At 43.8% G+C, this 16,759-nt stretch overlaps 7 protein-coding genes across 7 annotated transcripts; 4 read left to right on the top strand and 3 right to left on the bottom strand.

The window, feature by feature from the left end:
• The first annotated feature begins 90 nt into the window (after positions 1–90).
• LOC104802371 (probable polygalacturonase) lies at positions 91–1,899 on the top strand. Its single transcript, XM_010525952.2, has 3 exons — positions 91–776; positions 891–1,222; positions 1,312–1,899. The coding sequence occupies exons 1-3, from the start codon at positions 175–177 to the stop codon at positions 1,794–1,796; spliced, it is 1,419 nt and encodes a 472-aa protein (XP_010524254.1). The 5' UTR covers positions 91–174; the 3' UTR covers positions 1,797–1,899.
• Positions 1,900–2,207: 308 nt separating this feature from the next.
• On the top strand, positions 2,208–2,843 carry LOC104802364. The gene has a single exon (XM_010525938.2). It carries the CDS (start codon positions 2,275–2,277, stop codon positions 2,617–2,619), a length of 345 nt encoding a protein of 114 aa, XP_010524240.1. The 5' UTR covers positions 2,208–2,274; the 3' UTR covers positions 2,620–2,843.
• Positions 2,844–5,653: 2,810 nt separating this feature from the next.
• LOC104802359 lies at positions 5,654–9,469 on the top strand. The gene is made up of 8 exons (XM_010525924.2): positions 5,654–6,058; positions 6,654–7,482; positions 7,566–7,848; positions 7,928–8,137; positions 8,232–8,405; positions 8,503–8,676; positions 8,771–8,884; positions 8,959–9,469. Exons 2-8 carry the CDS (start codon positions 6,695–6,697, stop codon positions 9,298–9,300), a joined length of 2,085 nt encoding a protein of 694 aa, XP_010524226.1. The 5' UTR covers positions 5,654–6,058; positions 6,654–6,694; the 3' UTR covers positions 9,301–9,469.
• A 125-nt stretch (positions 9,470–9,594) lies between these two features.
• Positions 9,595–11,330, bottom strand: LOC104804887 (non-functional pseudokinase ZED1-like). The gene is made up of 2 exons (XM_010529251.1): positions 11,164–11,330; positions 9,595–10,901 (listed from the first exon to the last, which is right to left on the bottom strand). The coding sequence occupies exons 1-2, from the start codon at positions 11,328–11,330 to the stop codon at positions 9,614–9,616; spliced, it is 1,455 nt and encodes a 484-aa protein (XP_010527553.1). The 3' UTR covers positions 9,595–9,613.
• Positions 11,331–11,522: 192 nt separating this feature from the next.
• Positions 11,523–12,655, bottom strand: LOC104802354 (non-functional pseudokinase ZED1-like). The gene has a single exon (XM_010525911.1). The coding sequence runs from the start codon at positions 12,625–12,627 to the stop codon at positions 11,593–11,595; it is 1,035 nt and encodes a 344-aa protein (XP_010524213.1). The 5' UTR covers positions 12,628–12,655; the 3' UTR covers positions 11,523–11,592.
• Positions 12,656–13,445: 790 nt separating this feature from the next.
• Positions 13,446–14,792, top strand: LOC104802335 (non-functional pseudokinase ZED1). The gene is made up of 2 exons (XM_010525888.1): positions 13,446–13,486; positions 13,580–14,792. The coding sequence occupies exons 1-2, from the start codon at positions 13,461–13,463 to the stop codon at positions 14,628–14,630; spliced, it is 1,077 nt and encodes a 358-aa protein (XP_010524190.1). The 5' UTR covers positions 13,446–13,460; the 3' UTR covers positions 14,631–14,792.
• A 23-nt stretch (positions 14,793–14,815) lies between these two features.
• On the bottom strand, positions 14,816–16,333 carry LOC104802344 (non-functional pseudokinase ZED1). Its single transcript, XM_010525898.2, is given in 4 exon segments — positions 14,816–15,452; positions 15,454–15,723; positions 15,725–15,965; positions 16,149–16,333. Coding segments are annotated over 3 exon segments (1,032 nt in total). The 5' UTR covers positions 15,958–15,965; positions 16,149–16,333; the 3' UTR covers positions 14,816–14,923.
• Between the last annotated feature and the right edge of the window lie 426 nt (positions 16,334–16,759).

The following is a 16,759-nucleotide window of genomic DNA, read 5'->3' as shown; positions in this document are numbered from 1 at the left end:
TTGGTCAAACAAATATATATATATATATATATATAAAAGTTGTTGCTCAATTTTACAAACGAATAACAAAATGATTTCTTAAAAATGAAATTGGACAAATTTGGCCCAATTGGAAATGGGTATAAATGTATTTCCAAAGCCGTCCATGATTGGATCAGATCAGACGAAATCACAATGGCCAATGGGCTCCTTGTGCCAACGTCATTGTTCATCCTCTTACTTTCTCTCGTCCAATCACATCCTTACACGTCACCGTCAACGATCCAGCTCCCCTGCGACGGAGACGGCGCCGTGTCCGTCACTGATTTCGGCGCCGTTGGCGACGGCGTCCAGTACGATACCACTGCAATTCAGTCCGCCATAGACGCCTGCCACAGCCACCGCATCTCATCCTCCGTCTGCCGCGTCGTCTTCCCTCCCGGGAATTACCTGACCGCGACGGTGCGTCTCCGATCAGGCGTGGTGCTCGATGTGACGGAGAAGGCGGTGATACTTGGGGGACCGAGAATCGCGGACTATCCGGCGGAGAATTCGTCGGGATGGTACGTGGTGGTGGCGGAGAACGCGACGGACGTGGGGATCACAGGCGGAGGAGCGATCGATGGGCAGGGATCGAAGTTCGTGGTGAGATTCGATGAGAGGAAGAACGTGATGGTGAGTTGGAACCAGACCGGCGCTTGCTTAGGGGACGAGTGCAGGCCTCGATTGTTAGGGTTCGTCGATTCCAGAAACGTTCGAATCTGGAACGTCACTCTCCGAGAGCCTGCTTACTGGTGGTTAGTCCCTTTTCCCCTTTCCTCCAATCCAAATCCCCTAGGAACATAAACCGGTTTGGTTCTATTCGGACCGGATTGGTTAATTTCGGTTAATTCGGCAATGGCGAAATGCAGCTTGCACGTTGTGAGGTGTGAGAACACGACCATCCACGACGTATCCATTAATGGAGATTTCAACACTCCGAACAACGATGGCATAGACATTGAGGATTCGAACAATACCCTAATCACCAGATGTCACATCGATACCGGCGACGATGCGATCTGTCCCAAGACTTACACTGCTCCTCTCTACAACTTGACCGCCACCCACTGTTGGATCCGCACCAAATCTTCCGCCATCAAGCTCGGAAGCGCCAGCTTGTTCGAGTTCAAGGGCCTCCTGTTCGATAACATCACCATCGTCCAGTCCCACAGAGGCCTCGGAATGCAGATTCGTGACGGAGGTACGTACCCTTTTCAGCATTTTCAAAGTTAAACAGATCATGAATTGGAACATCTTGTCGATTTGATCGAGTTTTTTGTTTGTGTTCAGGGAACGTGAGAGATGTTACGTTCTCGAACATAAACATCAGTACCAGATACTATGATCCGTCATGGTGGGGAAGAGCAGAGCCAATCTACATAACGACATGCCCTCGAAACTCCGCAACAAAGGAAGGTTCAATCTCAAACCTTTTGTTCGTGAACATAACCGCTGATTCAGAGAACGGCGTCTTCTTGTCGGGATCCTCAAACGGGCTGCTCTCCGACATAAAGTTCATGAACATGAACTTCACATTCAGAAGATGGACGAATTACAGCGCGGGATTGGTGGATTACAGACCCGGATGCCGAGGTCTGGTGAATCATAAGGCCACGTCTGGGATAATCATGGAACATGTAAAAGGATTCAGTGTTGAGAATGTTAACATGAGATGGTCTGATGGTCCTGTCTCTGCTTGGAATGTTCCTCTGGAGTTTAGTCCCTCGACTGTGGATAATGTCTCGTTCCTTGGCTTCAGTTCTGGTCACTCATAAGATTGATTCTGTGCGTACGTTTTTTTATTGGTTATGAATCGGTATCGGTTTGGTTTCAATCGGTTCAATTTGGATTGGAAAAACATTGATTTGAATTAGTCCCGAACCATAGGTACATCGGGTTTGTTTGTTGGCATAAACTTGACTAGATTGATACATTGAGTTAAGTTAGACTGTCTGATTTTATAAAAAAAATGATATAATTTCAGTTTCAAACAATTTCTACAAATCGGTTACAAATCCGGTTTGGTAAAACCGGACTAAACTGCCGTCCGGCCCGTCCCAACTACAAAACCATAAGGCGGTCAAAAGGAGAGGAAGCGACGCCGTATTATTGTGGATTCCGATTGTTCCCAAAACGGCGTAGTTTTCAGGACTCATAGAAGCATAGGTCGTGTTGCAATATAGTACTTCCACCGCGATTCAGTCTCTTCCCTTTCGTCTCTGCCCCTCAGAGGAAATCAGAAACGCCACAATCATGCCGTCGGCGAAGCCGTTGACCGTCGCAGCGAAGGCACTCCGACAAAGGCTCTTCTTCCGGTCCGGATCCACGTCCTCCGGTCCGAGCCGGTGGACGACACCGGGTCACGAGGAGCGTCCCAAGGGTTACCTCTTGAACCGGCCTCCTCCGCCTCCGGGACAGTCGCGCAAGTGGGAGGACTGGGAGCTTCCATGTTACATCACCAGCTTTCTCACGATCGTGATCCTCGGTGTCGGTCTCAACGCCAAACCCGATCTAAGCATCGAGACGTGGGCTCACCAGAAAGCTCTCGAGAGGCTCGAGATGGAGAAGCTTGCGTCCGCCGGAGAATCTTCCGATTGATATGAGAGCGTTGGTTGATTTGGTCCGGCAGTTGATCTGGTATGTCTGTTTTTTTGCCCCCGGGAATGGAGGGTTTTTTCCGTTTATGATCACGACAACTTGAGAACTAGGGTTTCCTTTTAATCGTTTTGTCGATAATGGTGTTTATGAAATAAATTGTCTTTAACTGTTGACAATGGTTATATGTTAACTTCAGTATCAATTTTGATGATTCCCTGTTTTTACCTAATGTCCGCACCAGATTTGATTGGTTCAAGTGATTTCGATGGGGTTGGTTGATACGCATCGGTAATTTTAGGTGTTCTTTTCAACTGGTACGAGTCTTGGAGTTCCATGGTTATGACTTTGCAGTTTGCTCGGGAAAACGTCTGGAATGAATGGTTCTCTTACAGTGTATGATCTTGTGATTAGGTTTTGGTTTGTTTCTGGTTTACATGCTTCGACCAACCGTGCAAAGTATCCCGATCATTGGCAACTGATAGTTTGTAGTAACTGGAGGGGTGTCAATGAAGGTGCTATCGGGGTAAGGATATTTCGTTCTATTCCTACAGATACAACACATTAGGCTGATTTTTACGGCCTACCATTCAAGCATGTCTTGCATTGAAATTTCGTGTTTTGGTGTTTTCAAATTCTTTGCCTCACTGTGCAATGTATGTTATTAACTTGCTATGATCGATTCCAAAAGTCTTTAGATTCTAGTGTCAATTTGTGGTTTGTATTTTGTAAGTAGTTGGAAGGTGTCAGTATAAGGTGCTGTTTGGGTTGGGTCAGACTGTTTTATCCCATTCCTTGAGAATCTTCAGATCATGAATGCTAGCAAGGAATAGCTGTTTTTCTGCTATACTATTCGCCATGTCTAGCACACACATTCTTGTTTGGAATGCTCAGATTAAGTAGTGGAAGGCAGGCTTTTCCTGAACCAAGCCAATGTTAATAGATTTTAGCTGTTTCATTTCCAAATTTCAGCATACTCGTCTTTTGGGAATTGTGGAATCGTTAAATTTGAGGGGGGAAAACAATGTAAGGGTTTGTATTGTAATTTTTAGTAAGATTGATACCCCCGATCTATGAGGTCAATAGTTAGTTAAAAGCACGTTAGAAATTTGACACGGACGGATACACTGAAAACCCTAGAGAATAGATTTGAAGATTAACATATCAGAGCTTCTTTGCTGCACACATTGTAGATATTGGGTGTTTGAGTAATAAGCCCTCAACTGACTTCAGTGTTGACTGTTGGGGGATATAGGGTTTCAGTGAACCCCTTGTGGAAAGTAGAGTGATACAGCATGAAAAACTTGATGTTTTGGAAAACGGGTATAGTTGTTAGATAGGTGGGATCTGTCAGGGTTTGATTATCTTCTTGGTGAACAAATCACAGGATAGGAGGTAAGAACTGTATCACTCATGAAGGGTAGGTCCTGGTTGGTGGATCCTCTGGTCAGTGAATATAGTGAGAAGTACTTCTACTTGCCCGAGTCTTTTATTTACTTTCCATGCTCTGTTCTCTCATTCTCTCGTTATCTCTTCATCTTTTCTGGGTTTTCTGCAGTTTTGCTAATATGTTCCTGCAAGATATCTCATTCTCAGGAAGCATTGGTTCCGTCTATTGAAATTCCTGTGGCTGTAACCCAAACCCATCATCCATTGCCACCTTCATCTTTGCTTAGACCTCCTACCCTGCAAAAGGGCCTTTCTATGGCACTGTTCTTGGTTGTGGAAAATAGTCCGTTTTGTTGGTTGCCTCGTTTTTAACTGCATGGGTTCTGCCACTTGTATCAAAGAGAGTGGCTTCTTAGGTTATGGAAACGGTTCCTCCATTGGCTGCAAGTGCTTCTTTTTCACTCTTTTTGCAGGGGAAAAAAACATTAAGTATAAGATGGATTGGGAAATGGGTTTTTTTCCCCTGAGCTCTCTTTGTGGAAAGAGTTGGGTAATGCTGAAGCCCCCACCCAAGCCTCAATGATTGATCTCAAGTTGAAACAAAATAATGTAAATCTTTGATCGGGGGGGAAGGTCACATGCTTGTGCTTGGTAGAGATTTACGGCATTATCCTTCTCTGTCTGCCTCAGTTACGTTGTCCTTATCAGGCAAGACTCTCAGTCGCCAGATGTTTTTGTTTTTTTCGGTACTTCTCCATCCATCCCATTGCCCATCGAGGCAATGACCAAATGTTAGGTCAAGCTCCGTATTCGGATTAAAAAAATAAAATAAATAGAAGCTGGCATCTTTCGAACAGTGACGTCAGTGTCGGTGTCGGTGTTGGTGTGAGGTTTGGATACGACAATGACCATACTGCCCCTCCTCCCCGCGTGAACCCGAAGGGGTAAGAAAGAGAGAGAGATTGTATAATTGCAATGCCGAGATGCTGTGTGATCCGATCACTGACGAGTGACTGCCAAATCAAAAGTGCTTGCCGATTATTATTATTATTATTATTATTATTATTATTATTATTATTATTATTATTATTTGTTATTATTATTCATTTCCCTTTTGTATTCTTCACGTTGTTCATCTTTAATAATCCAGTAAAATTATGAAAATATCTCTCCTTTATTTTTCTGACGCAGAAGCTTCTTCCTATTCAAAATTTAATAAATAGAAAATAATAATAACGAAAGTTTCTCTAATTTATTTCCCTTTTATGACAGCTGGAAATCCAAAAGCTCAAAATATATATTATATCGTATTCTCAATCTTTTTTTTTTTTTGATGCGTTCCACAACTGCATCCTGTCAGACTGACGAAGTATGCATGTTTCATTGTTCAACTGACTAAACCCTCGATTCCCTTGGATTTTTTTTTTTCTAAATTTGTTGGTGTTCATTGACTTTTTCTGAATTTGCTTGTAAATGCATAATCTTATATCGAATCTTCGTGTTTAATATCACACACTGTAATGAATCGTAATCACGTGAGAAAAAGAGCCGGACCCAAAAAAAATGTATGTGAAAGGGACGATACGGCCATTTAAAAGGAGGCATTAAATCATTCGTCCTCCCCATGATTCATATACGGTACGAATACAGTACGACGTGACCGGTCATTGCCAGTACACTCTCCGGCCACCGACACGACTTCCCGGTCACCGGTTACGCCTAAAACCACGTGGTTCACGCCCCGTACCGCCTTCACGATCCCCCCATGGTTATGGTTTTTTTTTTTTAAACTTCCCGCACTCTGATCTTCACATTTTCTGAAAACCCACCACAGAGAGAGAGAGAGAGAGAGGCGTTACGGTTTCCAACACTCACTCACGCAGAAATCAAGACGCTTGCTTTTCCACTGAACGTAGGTTCTTGAGAGAGAAAGTAACTGTCCTTTGGAGAGAGACAGCAAATGGTTTGGTTTTTTCCGGTGATGAAGATCCCCAAGTGAAGCAGCCGCTTTCTGTTTTCCTTTTGTTTTCTTCTCGAGAGATTTCAGAAACGGGTAAATCTTTCCTTCTTTCTCTGCATCTAACTACGAGTTTTGTTCATCTTTCGTTTTTAGTTTCAATGCGATGAGCGGATTGCGGGAATGGTTGATTATTTACAAATGCTGCGACTTTTTTTTTTATTTGTAAATAGATCTGTGAATCTTCATGATCTGTTTATGCTTTTGTCTGAAAGGGATAAATTTCTCGGACACTGAGAAAAGGCAGTTCCTTTTACCAAATCTATGCATCATAAAATCGTTCTTGAAAATCTCTAGCAACTTGGGAATGGTGAATCTGCTGATTGCCTTGTGTGGGTCTTCTCCATTTTCTGACGCCAACTTTTGTCCTTCGGCGATTCAGACAAAATCTCGGAGTTCTGAAAATGATGTCTGTTTTCTTTCTCGCTCTCCATATTGCGTCGTGGTTTTCAGGAATATATCCCACTGGGTTCTGTCTTTTGCCAGTCTCTGTCGAAAAAATTCGCCCTTTTACATCTAACCACAGCTGTTTTCGATTTTTTTTTCTTGGGCCACTTATTCGCTGGGAATTATTTCGTGTTTTGGCGTTTTACTGAGAAAATTCAAAGCAAAGCTTCCAACTTTGTCGCAGAGGGGACATTTGGTTGCAGCAGAGAAAGTTGAAAGAGCTCGATGATGATGAAGGGAGGAAGGCCATCTAAAAATGTTCAGTCGAAGCGATCCGCGAAAAACGGAAGAAGAGAACAAAAGCAGCAGCAGCAAGTGAACGGTGCCAAAAGATCTCAAGAACAAGAAAAGCCCAAAGCTTTGGATGCTAAGGAAGATCTCAACACTGATCCGACCACGCAATCCGAGTCTTGCGAGGTTTACGAGACAGTGGATGTGCATTACGTCGATGACAATGCCAATGCCTCCTCTTCAGATGCTCATCAAGGATCAGATTCTGGAATTGTTACAGAGAAAACGGCGAAAGGGGAGAAAGATGAAGAAGAAGAAGACAGAGAAGATGAAGAAGAAGAAGATTATGATGTGAAATCTGTTTCCGAAGTTGTCAATGTCAATGGAATGGCCGAGGAACCGAAAGATGCCGAGGTTTGGGAGGATGCTTCGACCGGAGCACTTAGCGCAGGAAGCGAGAACGAGCTGCCTGACGGCAAAGAAAACGGCCGGGGAGGACGTGAAAGCGAAGGGTTGAAGCAAAAGATCGAAGCTTTGGAGACAAGAATGGAGAAACTCGAAGAGGAACTGAGAGAAGTAGCTGCACTCGAGATTTCGTTGTATTCGGTAGTGCCCGACCACTCCAGCTCTGCCCACAAGTTGCATACCCCGGCTCGGCGTCTGTCCAGGCTCTACATCCATTCCTGCAAGCATTTGACTCAGAGGAACCGTGCAACGATCGCCAGAAACACCGTGTCTGGTCTGATTCTGGTCGCCAAGTCTTGCGGAAACGATGTCCCGAGGTAAAGAATCAGAGCTGTTTTACTTGTCAAAATCAAGTTTTCGACAGATTTGAAATCGTATGTTCCCGGTTCCGTTGTTTCAGATTGACATTCTGGTTGTCGAACGCCATTGCTTTACGGGAGATCATTGCTCAGGCATTTGGAAGATCCCTCATTTCCACAAAGATATCTGATTCAAATGGGAAGAACAGCAATGGTTCTGGGAAGCCGACGAGCCAAAAATGGAGGAAGAGCTCTGGAACTAAGCTCTCCAATGGCTTCAGCCAGCTTTTCGAGGATTGGCAGGACACTGAAACATTCATTGCAGCTCTTGAGAAAGTTGAATCATGGGTATTCTCTAGAATCGTCGAGTCGGTCTGGTGGCAGGTAAAGCATTTCCTGAACGATTTTCATCGATACATTTGACGTGTTCTCAGTTTTCAATCTTGTTCTCTTATATATTAAGGTTTTCACTCCGCATATGCAATCCCCGGAAACCGATGTCTCGACCGGTAAAATGAACGGGAAACTGATGGGACCTTCATTGGGCGATGAACAGCAAGGAAACTTTTCTATTAGCCTATGGAAAAATGCTTTCCAAGATGCTCTCAGACGGCTTTGTCCTATCCGAGGCAGCGGCCATGAATGCGGCTGCTTACCCGTTTTAGCTAGACTGGTATCGGGTTTTTTGTCCATATCCTGTTTTCGTCTTTAGAGTTCAAGAAAATATTACATACTTAATCAGAGATTCATTGTCTGTGTATTTCCAGGTTATGGAGCAGTGCATTGCCAGATTCGATATAGCCATGTTCAATGCGATTCTACGAGAGTCAGAGCATCAGATCCCGACAGATCCTGTCTCGGATCCTATCCTAGATTCCAAGGTTCTGCCTATTCCGGCCGGAGATTTAAGCTTTGGATCGGGGGCACAGCTTAAAAACGCGGTATACATCAAGAAACATATGTTCATAATGCATCTCAGAGTTCATATTGTTCAGACATGAGAGACGATGACTAATGTTCTGCAATGTCGCAATCTAGGTTGGAAATTGGTCGAGATGCCTCACCGAACTGTTCGGTCTGAATTCTGACGATTCTGTAGAAGACGAAAACCGAAACAGTGAGCATGTAAAATCTTTCCTTTTGCTAAATGAACTGAGTGATCTTCTGATGCTACCAAAGGACATGCTTATGGACCGTTCGATCAGAGAAGAGGTCTGTTCGATTTCTCCATCGATCTTCGTCTCTTTTGTCAGCCCTTTTAATCGATATGCTTCATCGATATTTTCTTGATTTCTTTTTCTTGCAGGTGTGCCCTTCCATTGGCCTTCCGCTGATCAAGAGAATACTCTGCAACTTCACTCCCGACGAGTTCTGTCCTGATCATGTCCCTGGAGCTGTCCTAGAAGAACTCAATGCCGAGGTACAAAGTTCTTAACTCCTCGTACTCGCGTCCAAAATCAAAACTGTAAGTTATGTTTCAAACAACTTTTGCAGAGCTTTCCCGGGCGGAAGTTATCAGGAGAATCATCTAGAAGCTTCCCTTATGCAGCTTCCCCTGTTTTCTACATTCCTCCGTCATCAGTTGATGTAGCGGAAAAAGTAGCCGAGGCAGGAGACGTGTCTAAGTTATCGAGGAACGTGTCTATGATACAGAGGAAAGGTTACACAAGCGACGAGGAGCTGGAGGAAATGAATTCCCCTCTTACATCGATTATCGATAAAGTGTCTCTATCACCAAATGCGACACCCAAGGGGAATGTGAAGAAGGATGAGAATGTCGGTCCGGTGGCTACGAATGCAAGATACGAGCTTCTCCGAGAAGTGTGGTCTATGTAAGGTATGAATCCAGAATGTATATTCCATACGTTTTCGATATTTTACAGATGAAAGCAGCTACGGATGTCAGAAACTGGCGGCCGGTCTGAAGTAAAAAACTGTTTCAGTCAGCCATTGTTTGTATCTTTGAAACAGTGTTTATTACATGGATCATGTGGTTTATACTTGAGACATTCTATCTATCTGCTCATTACCGATAAGTTTTGAGACAAAAAAGAGCCGATAAGTTTCTAGCTCGTAACTCAAGTTTCACGACAGGGAAGAACAAACACTGTTCTTTAAGTATACATATAGAAAAAAGTTCAAAACCGATTTACGGATTTGATGGAAGATGATCATCTTTGGGCGAAACCATGACATGGGTTTCGGATAGGGATGGATCCTTCCATCTCTGGATCATTCCGAGTTCCTTGGCCACTTCCATCATCTTTGGAACTTCCCCGATATGACCGGTGCATCTCAGTGACAGTCTATGGAAAGCTTCCATTCGCCACCGTTCTTTCTCTGCAGCTTCTCCCATCTTTTCCAGCATCTTTGGATCCGCCGCCTCTATACCTGATTTTCCATTTTCAGACAGCTTGACCAGATAATAAGGAAGGGACTGCCGATAAAAACCCGGTATTCTTCCATCTTCTGCAGATTTGCCACACTCCACGGTATCTGGATGTGATTCAGAGTACAGATACGCCTTTTTCCCGGTAAAGAGAACTTGCATGAATACTCCAAAGCTGTATACATCTGTTTTCTCGGTGACCCTCGACGAGGAAAAGTAGCCGGGATCAAGATAACCGTACACCCCCTCTACTGTATCTTGAACAAAGGTTTCGCCTTGCGGAATGTAAACAGAATAACAGAGATTACTCAGCTTTGCGGTTCCATTCCCGTCCAAGAACACGTTACAAGGATGAATATCCTTGTGGATGATGATCCTCGGAAATGCAGTATGAAGATAAGTGACAGCATTTGCAATCCCCTTTGGTATATCTATCCTCTTATCCCATGTCAAGATCGGATCTACGGTATAATGTGCATTGAGGAAGCTACGTGTTATATGGGTTATACGATCTGAGTATTCGCAGACGAGAACCGGGTAAGCGAAATCAAGACAGCATCCCAACAGTTTGAGGAAGTTCTTGTGGCCGCTCACCATCGACGAAACGGCTATGTCTCGGTAAACCTTCTCGGAGAAAACTCCATAGGACCATTTCTTGATAAGCACGATGCGGCCATCGAGCATGCCTCGGTAGCAATCGTAGTGATAATCTCCACAGACGTAGTTGCTGCGGCTGAATCTGTCGGTGGCTTGGATGATCTGCTTGGCCGAGAAGTTTCTTATCGGACTGGATTTGCCGTCGCAAGATCCGACGAGTTCTTGCAGGAGGTTCCCGTGTTCTCGGACGAATTTCCGATCGTCTTCTGGCTCCTGAAACTGCCCTTTTCCACCAATCCATCTGAAAATTACTCGAGGAGATGCAAAGGAGATGAGCTTCTTCCTGCTTGGTATTAATGGAGAAAACAGAAGCGCTGTCGGATCTACACCAAAGTCTAAGTCTTTCCAAGAACGGTTCCTTCTTTGAAAAACATTGAAAAAGAAATTAGCTCTAGACTTTTAAACGCTTTTAAAAGTATTTGATTAGAGCAGAAGGTTCGGATAGAGCTGATATTACAAGACAGAAGACATCTGTCAGCTCCAACGACAAGCTCCCATCATCTTGGAAACGATCTCTTCCCTCTTTCTTTTCCCCAAGGCAGAATCTCATCACGTGACTGTAAATCGTCTTCTTTGGATTCAACTTCTTGATCCCTGTATACAGTCAACGGTCAACGGTGGGTATAAAAACAGAGCTGGAATACGCCATATACTTTCGCTCCCTCCCAATGGGAACAGGAAAGCAGTTCCAGACATAACTCCCCAATGCTTGGAACCGAAACCTAACCTCTCCTTTGTCAGGATTCTCTGTTGTCACATTTTCGTCTGACCAAATCCTTAAAATCTTACAGTAAACACCTTCTACATGAGTTGTTGTCATTTGCATGGAGGGATCTGTACGGTACGGTACAAGTTATAAAACCGAAGACTTCAAAGATCTGACTTTCTTCAGATCTGTGGACTAGGAAGATATGGTTGACATTTAGTTTGAAAAAAAATATCATTTGTTTAATCGATTAGATGGTTAAATACAAAGTCTGCATATCTCTGTGTTGAAAACAGAGGAGGAGGATGAATTCATAGATGTATTTTTCATTTGTATGATCATATTATATATTTACTGGAATAAATGATAAGTTTATTCAAATCATATTATATCTCTCGATCATTTTCAGTTCCTTGGCCACTTCAATCATCTTTGGAACTTCCCCTCTATGTCCAGTGCATCTCAATGACAGTATAACCAGAGCTTCCATCTGTCGCCGTTCTCGTCCTGAAACCGAACCCATCTTCCGCAACATGGTCGGGTCCACGATCTCGAGGATTCTGTCATCTTCAACCAGTTTGGACAGAGATTCTGCAAGCGGCTCGTTGATACAGCAAGGTGCTTTTCCTGTCAGAAGAACTCTCATGAACACCCCGAAGCTGTAGACATCGGTTTTCTCTGTCACGGTTCCGGTTGACATGTAGTCTGGATCGACGAAACCGTAAGTACCCTCTACTCTATCATCTTCCACGAACGATTTTCCGAGCGGAATGGAGACACAGTTGGCGAAATCGCTCAGCTTTGCGGTTCCATTCACGTCCAAGGAAACCTTACATGGCTTCAAGTTCTTGTGGACGATGGTCCTCGGGAACGTGGTGTGAAGGTAAGTGACAGCGGTGGCAATCTCTTTAGCGATCTTCATCTTCATTTTCCACGTCAATGCCGGATCTAAACGTTTACCTATCCCGGGTGGAGGCACGATTTGAACGATACCCTCCGAGTATTCGCAGACCAGGACTGGATAATCGAACTCGAGGCAACACCCGAGCAGCTTGAGGAAATTTTTGTGGCCGCTCACCATCGACGAAACAGCTATATCCCGACAGACCTTGTCCCGGTGGCATCCATATGTCGGCCAGGTCTTGATCTTTACGAGACGCCCCTCGAGCATGCCTCTGTAGCATTGGAACCTGTCCGAGTGAACGAGATTCTCGTGACTGAAGTTGTCTGTCGCTTCCATGATCTGGACGGCCGTGAAGGCTTTGATCGGGTTGGATTTCCCGTCGCAACATTCGACGAGTTCTTGAAGCAACACTCTCCCGTTCTCTCCGGCCGATCTTTTCCGTTTACTGGCTCCCGAGCTCTTCCTTCTCCACCTAACCATCTTTAACAGTAGAAGAACCCAATTCATTGGGAACAATGGACAGGAAGAGTTGGAAAAAAAATCAAGATTCTGTAATGAAAAGCTGAAAGGGCCTGTCAGAAACTTTTTATAACTCCTAAACGAGTATGTTCCTGTCAAAAGACTCTGGAAAGTTTTCTTGCAGGGAAGACTTCCTGCCATGAAAATGTGGGTTCCGACTGTGTCAATGCTTCATGGACCACGAGAAGTTTGAAACTTTCAAAACGTTTTGAAGAAAAAGGCGAAAGCTTTGTGTGAAGCCACCATACTGTAAACCAAAACCCGTTGAAAAACGACAACGGGCAGTTGTGGGAACGAAAGACCGTGTGGGAAAAGAAAAAAACTGGTATGTTATGTGGTCGAAATGAAACGTGTCCACTGAGAAAGATTGACTTTCAAAGGCGAGAATGAGAGAGAACGGTCTTCTGGTCTGTTTGTTTATTTCATCATGCCGTCACCATGGGAGCAACTGTAATGGTAAACCCAATCCCATTCTCTGTTTTTTTTTTTCTTACGGTGGCCAAGGAGCTTAAGCAGATAGAGTGTTCAGTTTGATGCTGCAGATCTATTGGTCGGATCTAAATCTTCTCAAGTTTATAAAGGAAAAAAAAATCAGACAAAACCCATTTGGATTAACGACCACCCAGTTTGTAAATCTCGCCTCTTTGATATATATATATATATATATATATATATATATATATATGTGTGTGTGTATATGTATATGTATATGAAGTTAAAGATCTTCCTGCGGAGTAAAAATTGTCAAAACTATGATAAAAGGCATGATCTTGTTGAAATGAAATCCCTTTGACCACGTGTCTTCTTTCGATCTGAAAGGGATGAATCGATGGACGTCGCTATCAACGTTTGGTCCCCCTTGCAAAGATTGAATTTTCAACCCACTTTGGAGAAAATATAAATAAAAAAACAATAAACCGATGAGTTTCCATTATTGCAGGAAGCACTGTTGGGAGATCAAGCGATGGAGGAAGAAGGAGAAACAGAAGCGGAAGAAGCTGTTCTTGCAGACAGGAAGCACCTTTCTTCAACAGCTCGTCGCCGACTGTGACGGTAAATCGAATCCTATCCGCATGTTTTCTTCCGCCCAAATCCTCGAAGCCACCGACCAGTTCGATCCCAGTTGTCGTGTCTCTCGTCATGGGTACTTTACATGGTACAGAGGTACGATCGATGATAGAGTTTATGCCTTGAAGAGATTCTATGAAGACGTCAGACACATAGAGATGCAGGTTTACACCGATATTGCCATATCTACTCGAGTGAGCAATCACCCGAATTTTCTCAAACTCTTGGGATGTTGTCTCGAGTTTCCGCTTCCAGTTCTTGTATATGAATATGCTGATAATGGAGTTCTGGACGAGAAAGGAGGCGTAGATGGTGGGCAGTTGCTGCCATGGAAGGCGAGAGTCAAGGTCGCAAAGGAGATAGCTAATGCCGTGACTTATCTTCACATGGCGTTTCCAAGAATCATCGTACACAGAGACATAAACCCGATGAATGTGTTCTTGGACAAGAACTGGACAGCCAAGCTGACCGGTTTCTCGTGTTCAGTATCGCTTCCCGAGGGCAAATCAGAGATCGAAGACGATGATGTCTGGGGAATGCTTGGATACTTGGATCCGTTGCAAATCTCTACGGGCATCGTGACAGAGTACACCGATGTGTACGGCTTTGGAACATTCTTGAAAGTTCTTCTGACAGGAAGACCGGCTATTCTCCGTGGATCTCGTCAACATATCCATGATTATGTCAGAGATTTACCAGAGGATGGAGAGTTGGCTGAGATAATCGATCAAGAAACGGCACAGAACATGACGGCCGCTCAAAGATCAGAGATGGCAGCATTTCGGAAACTGGCGTTGAGTTGCTGCGAGAAAAGGAGCAAAGACAGACCAAAGATGATCGAAGTGGCCAAGGAGCTTAAACAGATTGAGAAAACAACAATTGATTCTACTTCATCTAGTCTGTCCGAGCTAACCCATCTCTGAGATTCAGAAAGGAAACAGATTGTTAGTCGTTTCTCAAAGAAGAACGATCTCTCGAGTTTCAAGAAGCATAATGATTATAGATAGGGCGGATTTCTGCTGGATCTTGTTGTTGAAGATGAAACCAGACATAAACCCAGAAAGATCACTTGAGTTTTGTGTTCATGTCTTAGAACTGACATTGACAATGGTAATCTTTAGTCTTACTTCCATTGCGCAATCTTGCAACATGTTCTTGAGACATGATATACATGATTATAGCTTGTATAATCATCAAAAGAACTGACAGAATGCGATCAGACATAGAATTGTCTCAGTTGGGCAAAAGACGAGTTGGTACATCTTTCAATCTGCTTGAGTTCTTTGGCTACTTCCATCATCTTAGGCGCATCTTCTCCCGGCCTGAATCTGATACATCTCAGAGCAAGTTCAAGAAATGCTTCCATCTGTAACTTTTGATGTTTTTCAGAAGCCGGAGCCCGAGTCCAATCGGTCACCATGTTCGGGTCGATCATTTCGGTGAACTGCCCTTTCTCCACGAGCTTCCGGACATAATCCGGTAACGGGACAGGATGACCATCCCAAGTCACTTGAAATTTTCCTGTCAGAAGAACCAGCAGAATGATTCCAAAGCTATATACATCGACGTTCTCCGTTACAAAGCCGGTCCTGCAATAATCCAGCTCGATATAACTACTTGTCCCACACACTCTGTCATGAACTCCTGATTCTCCCTCGGGGATCCATATGCAGAGGCTGAAAGATGACAACTTGGCCGTCCAGTTCTCGTGCAAGAAAATATTTCTAAATTTTATGTCCCTATTCTATGGTTTGAGAAAACGTCGTGTGAAGATAAGCAACTGCACTAGCGATCTCCTTGGCAATCTTCAGTCTTGTACTCCACGGTAATGGCGCATGGTCATCTCCTGCACGAGCTATCCCTGTGAGAGCTCCTTTCTCAGCGTATTCACAGACAAGAACTGGAATTGGAAGCTCAAGGCAGCAACCCAACAGCTTAAGAACGTTCTTATGGCTGCCCATCAGAGACGAGACAGCAATGTCACGATGGATGTTGTCGGGATCGTAGTCCTTGTAAACACATCTCCTGAGGGCCGTCGATCATACCCTTGTACCAGACGATTCTCTCTACTGAAACAACAAGACTCCGGTCGAAGTTGTTCGTAGCTTTGATGATTTGATCCGCGGTAAATGTACGGACGGGATTGTTTTTCCCGTCGGAAGACGAAATCAGCTCCTCCAACAGCAATCTCCCGTTCTCGAGGAAAAAACCTTTCCTTTCTTTGTTCTTCTTTCTGAAGAAACCCGTCATGTCTGAATCTGAATTAAAGTATGGATTTCGTGTTCTGTCAGGTCCAAACAAACTTTGGTTTTGCCAACGTTGATCAAGGGTTCTGTTTGATTTTTCCGATGGCCATAACGATTCATACGTAAAATCAAGGAAGAGATGATATAGAACAGAGTTGCATTCTTAATCTGATTTGTGTAAAAATATGATCTTACCGTCCGACGCGAAAACCTCCGGCGACTCTGTGAAGGAGTTAAGCAACGCGAATCGCAGAAACAGTAAACAGGAAGATGAACTGAGAATTCAGGTGGGGAGAGAGAGAGAGGGAGGGAGAGAGAGAGAGAGAGAAAGATTTAGCTCTCTTTGTCGTAAAAGAAAGCGAGAACAGTCGACTGGAAAAGGGAACCAGAGTTGTTGAATTGAGGAAGAAGACAGAGTAATCGACGAATCATCTACGTGAATACGTAATGGGCCCATGACCAAGTGGTTTGGGCTCAATGTGGAAATTCACAATGGGCCTAAATAAAACTAAACCAAAAAGCCCATGTTGTAACCTTCTTAAATGGGCCCATGATCAAGTTAAAACAACCTTACGTGTGTGAAAAGAAAAACTTCTGGAAAATAACCAAGTTAGAGCTGATTTTGGATTTTGCAAAATGGTCAACCATTCCCAACTAATTCTAAAGAAACCCCAATATGTTTCTTATTTTTTCAATCCAGCAGGTATTTTTATTACCCGACAGCATGCGGGGATAGTTTTTTTTTTTTTTTTTTTAAGAAAAAAAAACTAAACATTAAGAGGAAAATACATAGATGTATTTTTCAT

The sequence above is a fragment of the Tarenaya hassleriana genome, unplaced genomic scaffold, assembly GCF_000463585.1.
Source record: "Tarenaya hassleriana unplaced genomic scaffold, ASM46358v1 Cleome10, whole genome shotgun sequence".
In the NCBI taxonomy this organism is placed as follows: Eukaryota; Viridiplantae; Streptophyta; class Magnoliopsida; order Brassicales; family Cleomaceae; genus Tarenaya; species Tarenaya hassleriana.
This window is presented reverse-complemented; position numbering and strand designations above follow the sequence as displayed.

Bases quoted from the DNA above. Each gene is read 5' to 3' on its own strand.
- LOC104802371 (XM_010525952.2), top strand. From the start codon at position 175: ATGGCCAATGGGCTCCTTGTGCCAACGTCATTGTTCATCCTCTTACTT. The intron at 777-890 runs GTTAGTCCCTTT...GGCGAAATGCAG, and splicing joins CGAGAGCCTGCTTACTGGTG to CTTGCACGTTGTGAGGTGTG. The intron at 1,223-1,311 runs GTACGTACCCTT...GTTTGTGTTCAG, and splicing joins AATGCAGATTCGTGACGGAG to GGAACGTGAGAGATGTTACG.
- LOC104802364 (XM_010525938.2), top strand. From the start codon at position 2,275: ATGCCGTCGGCGAAGCCGTTGACCGTCGCAGCGAAGGCACTCCGACAA.
- LOC104802359 (XM_010525924.2), top strand. From the start codon at position 6,695: ATGATGATGAAGGGAGGAAGGCCATCTAAAAATGTTCAGTCGAAGCGA. The intron at 8,677-8,770 runs GTCTGTTCGATT...TTTTTCTTGCAG, and splicing joins ACCGTTCGATCAGAGAAGAG to GTGTGCCCTTCCATTGGCCT. The intron at 8,885-8,958 runs GTACAAAGTTCT...CAACTTTTGCAG, and splicing joins TAGAAGAACTCAATGCCGAG to AGCTTTCCCGGGCGGAAGTT.
- LOC104804887 (XM_010529251.1), bottom strand. From the start codon at position 11,330: ATGACAACAACTCATGTAGAAGGTGTTTACTGTAAGATTTTAAGGATT. The intron at 10,902-11,163 runs GTATATGGCGTA...TTAAAAGTCTAG, and splicing joins CCCATTGGGAGGGAGCGAAA to AGCTAATTTCTTTTTCAATG.
- LOC104802354 (XM_010525911.1), bottom strand. From the start codon at position 12,627: ATGAATTGGGTTCTTCTACTGTTAAAGATGGTTAGGTGGAGAAGGAAG.
- LOC104802335 (XM_010525888.1), top strand. From the start codon at position 13,461: ATGAATCGATGGACGTCGCTATCAAC. The intron at 13,487-13,579 runs GTTTGGTCCCCC...CCATTATTGCAG, and splicing joins CGATGGACGTCGCTATCAAC to GAAGCACTGTTGGGAGATCA.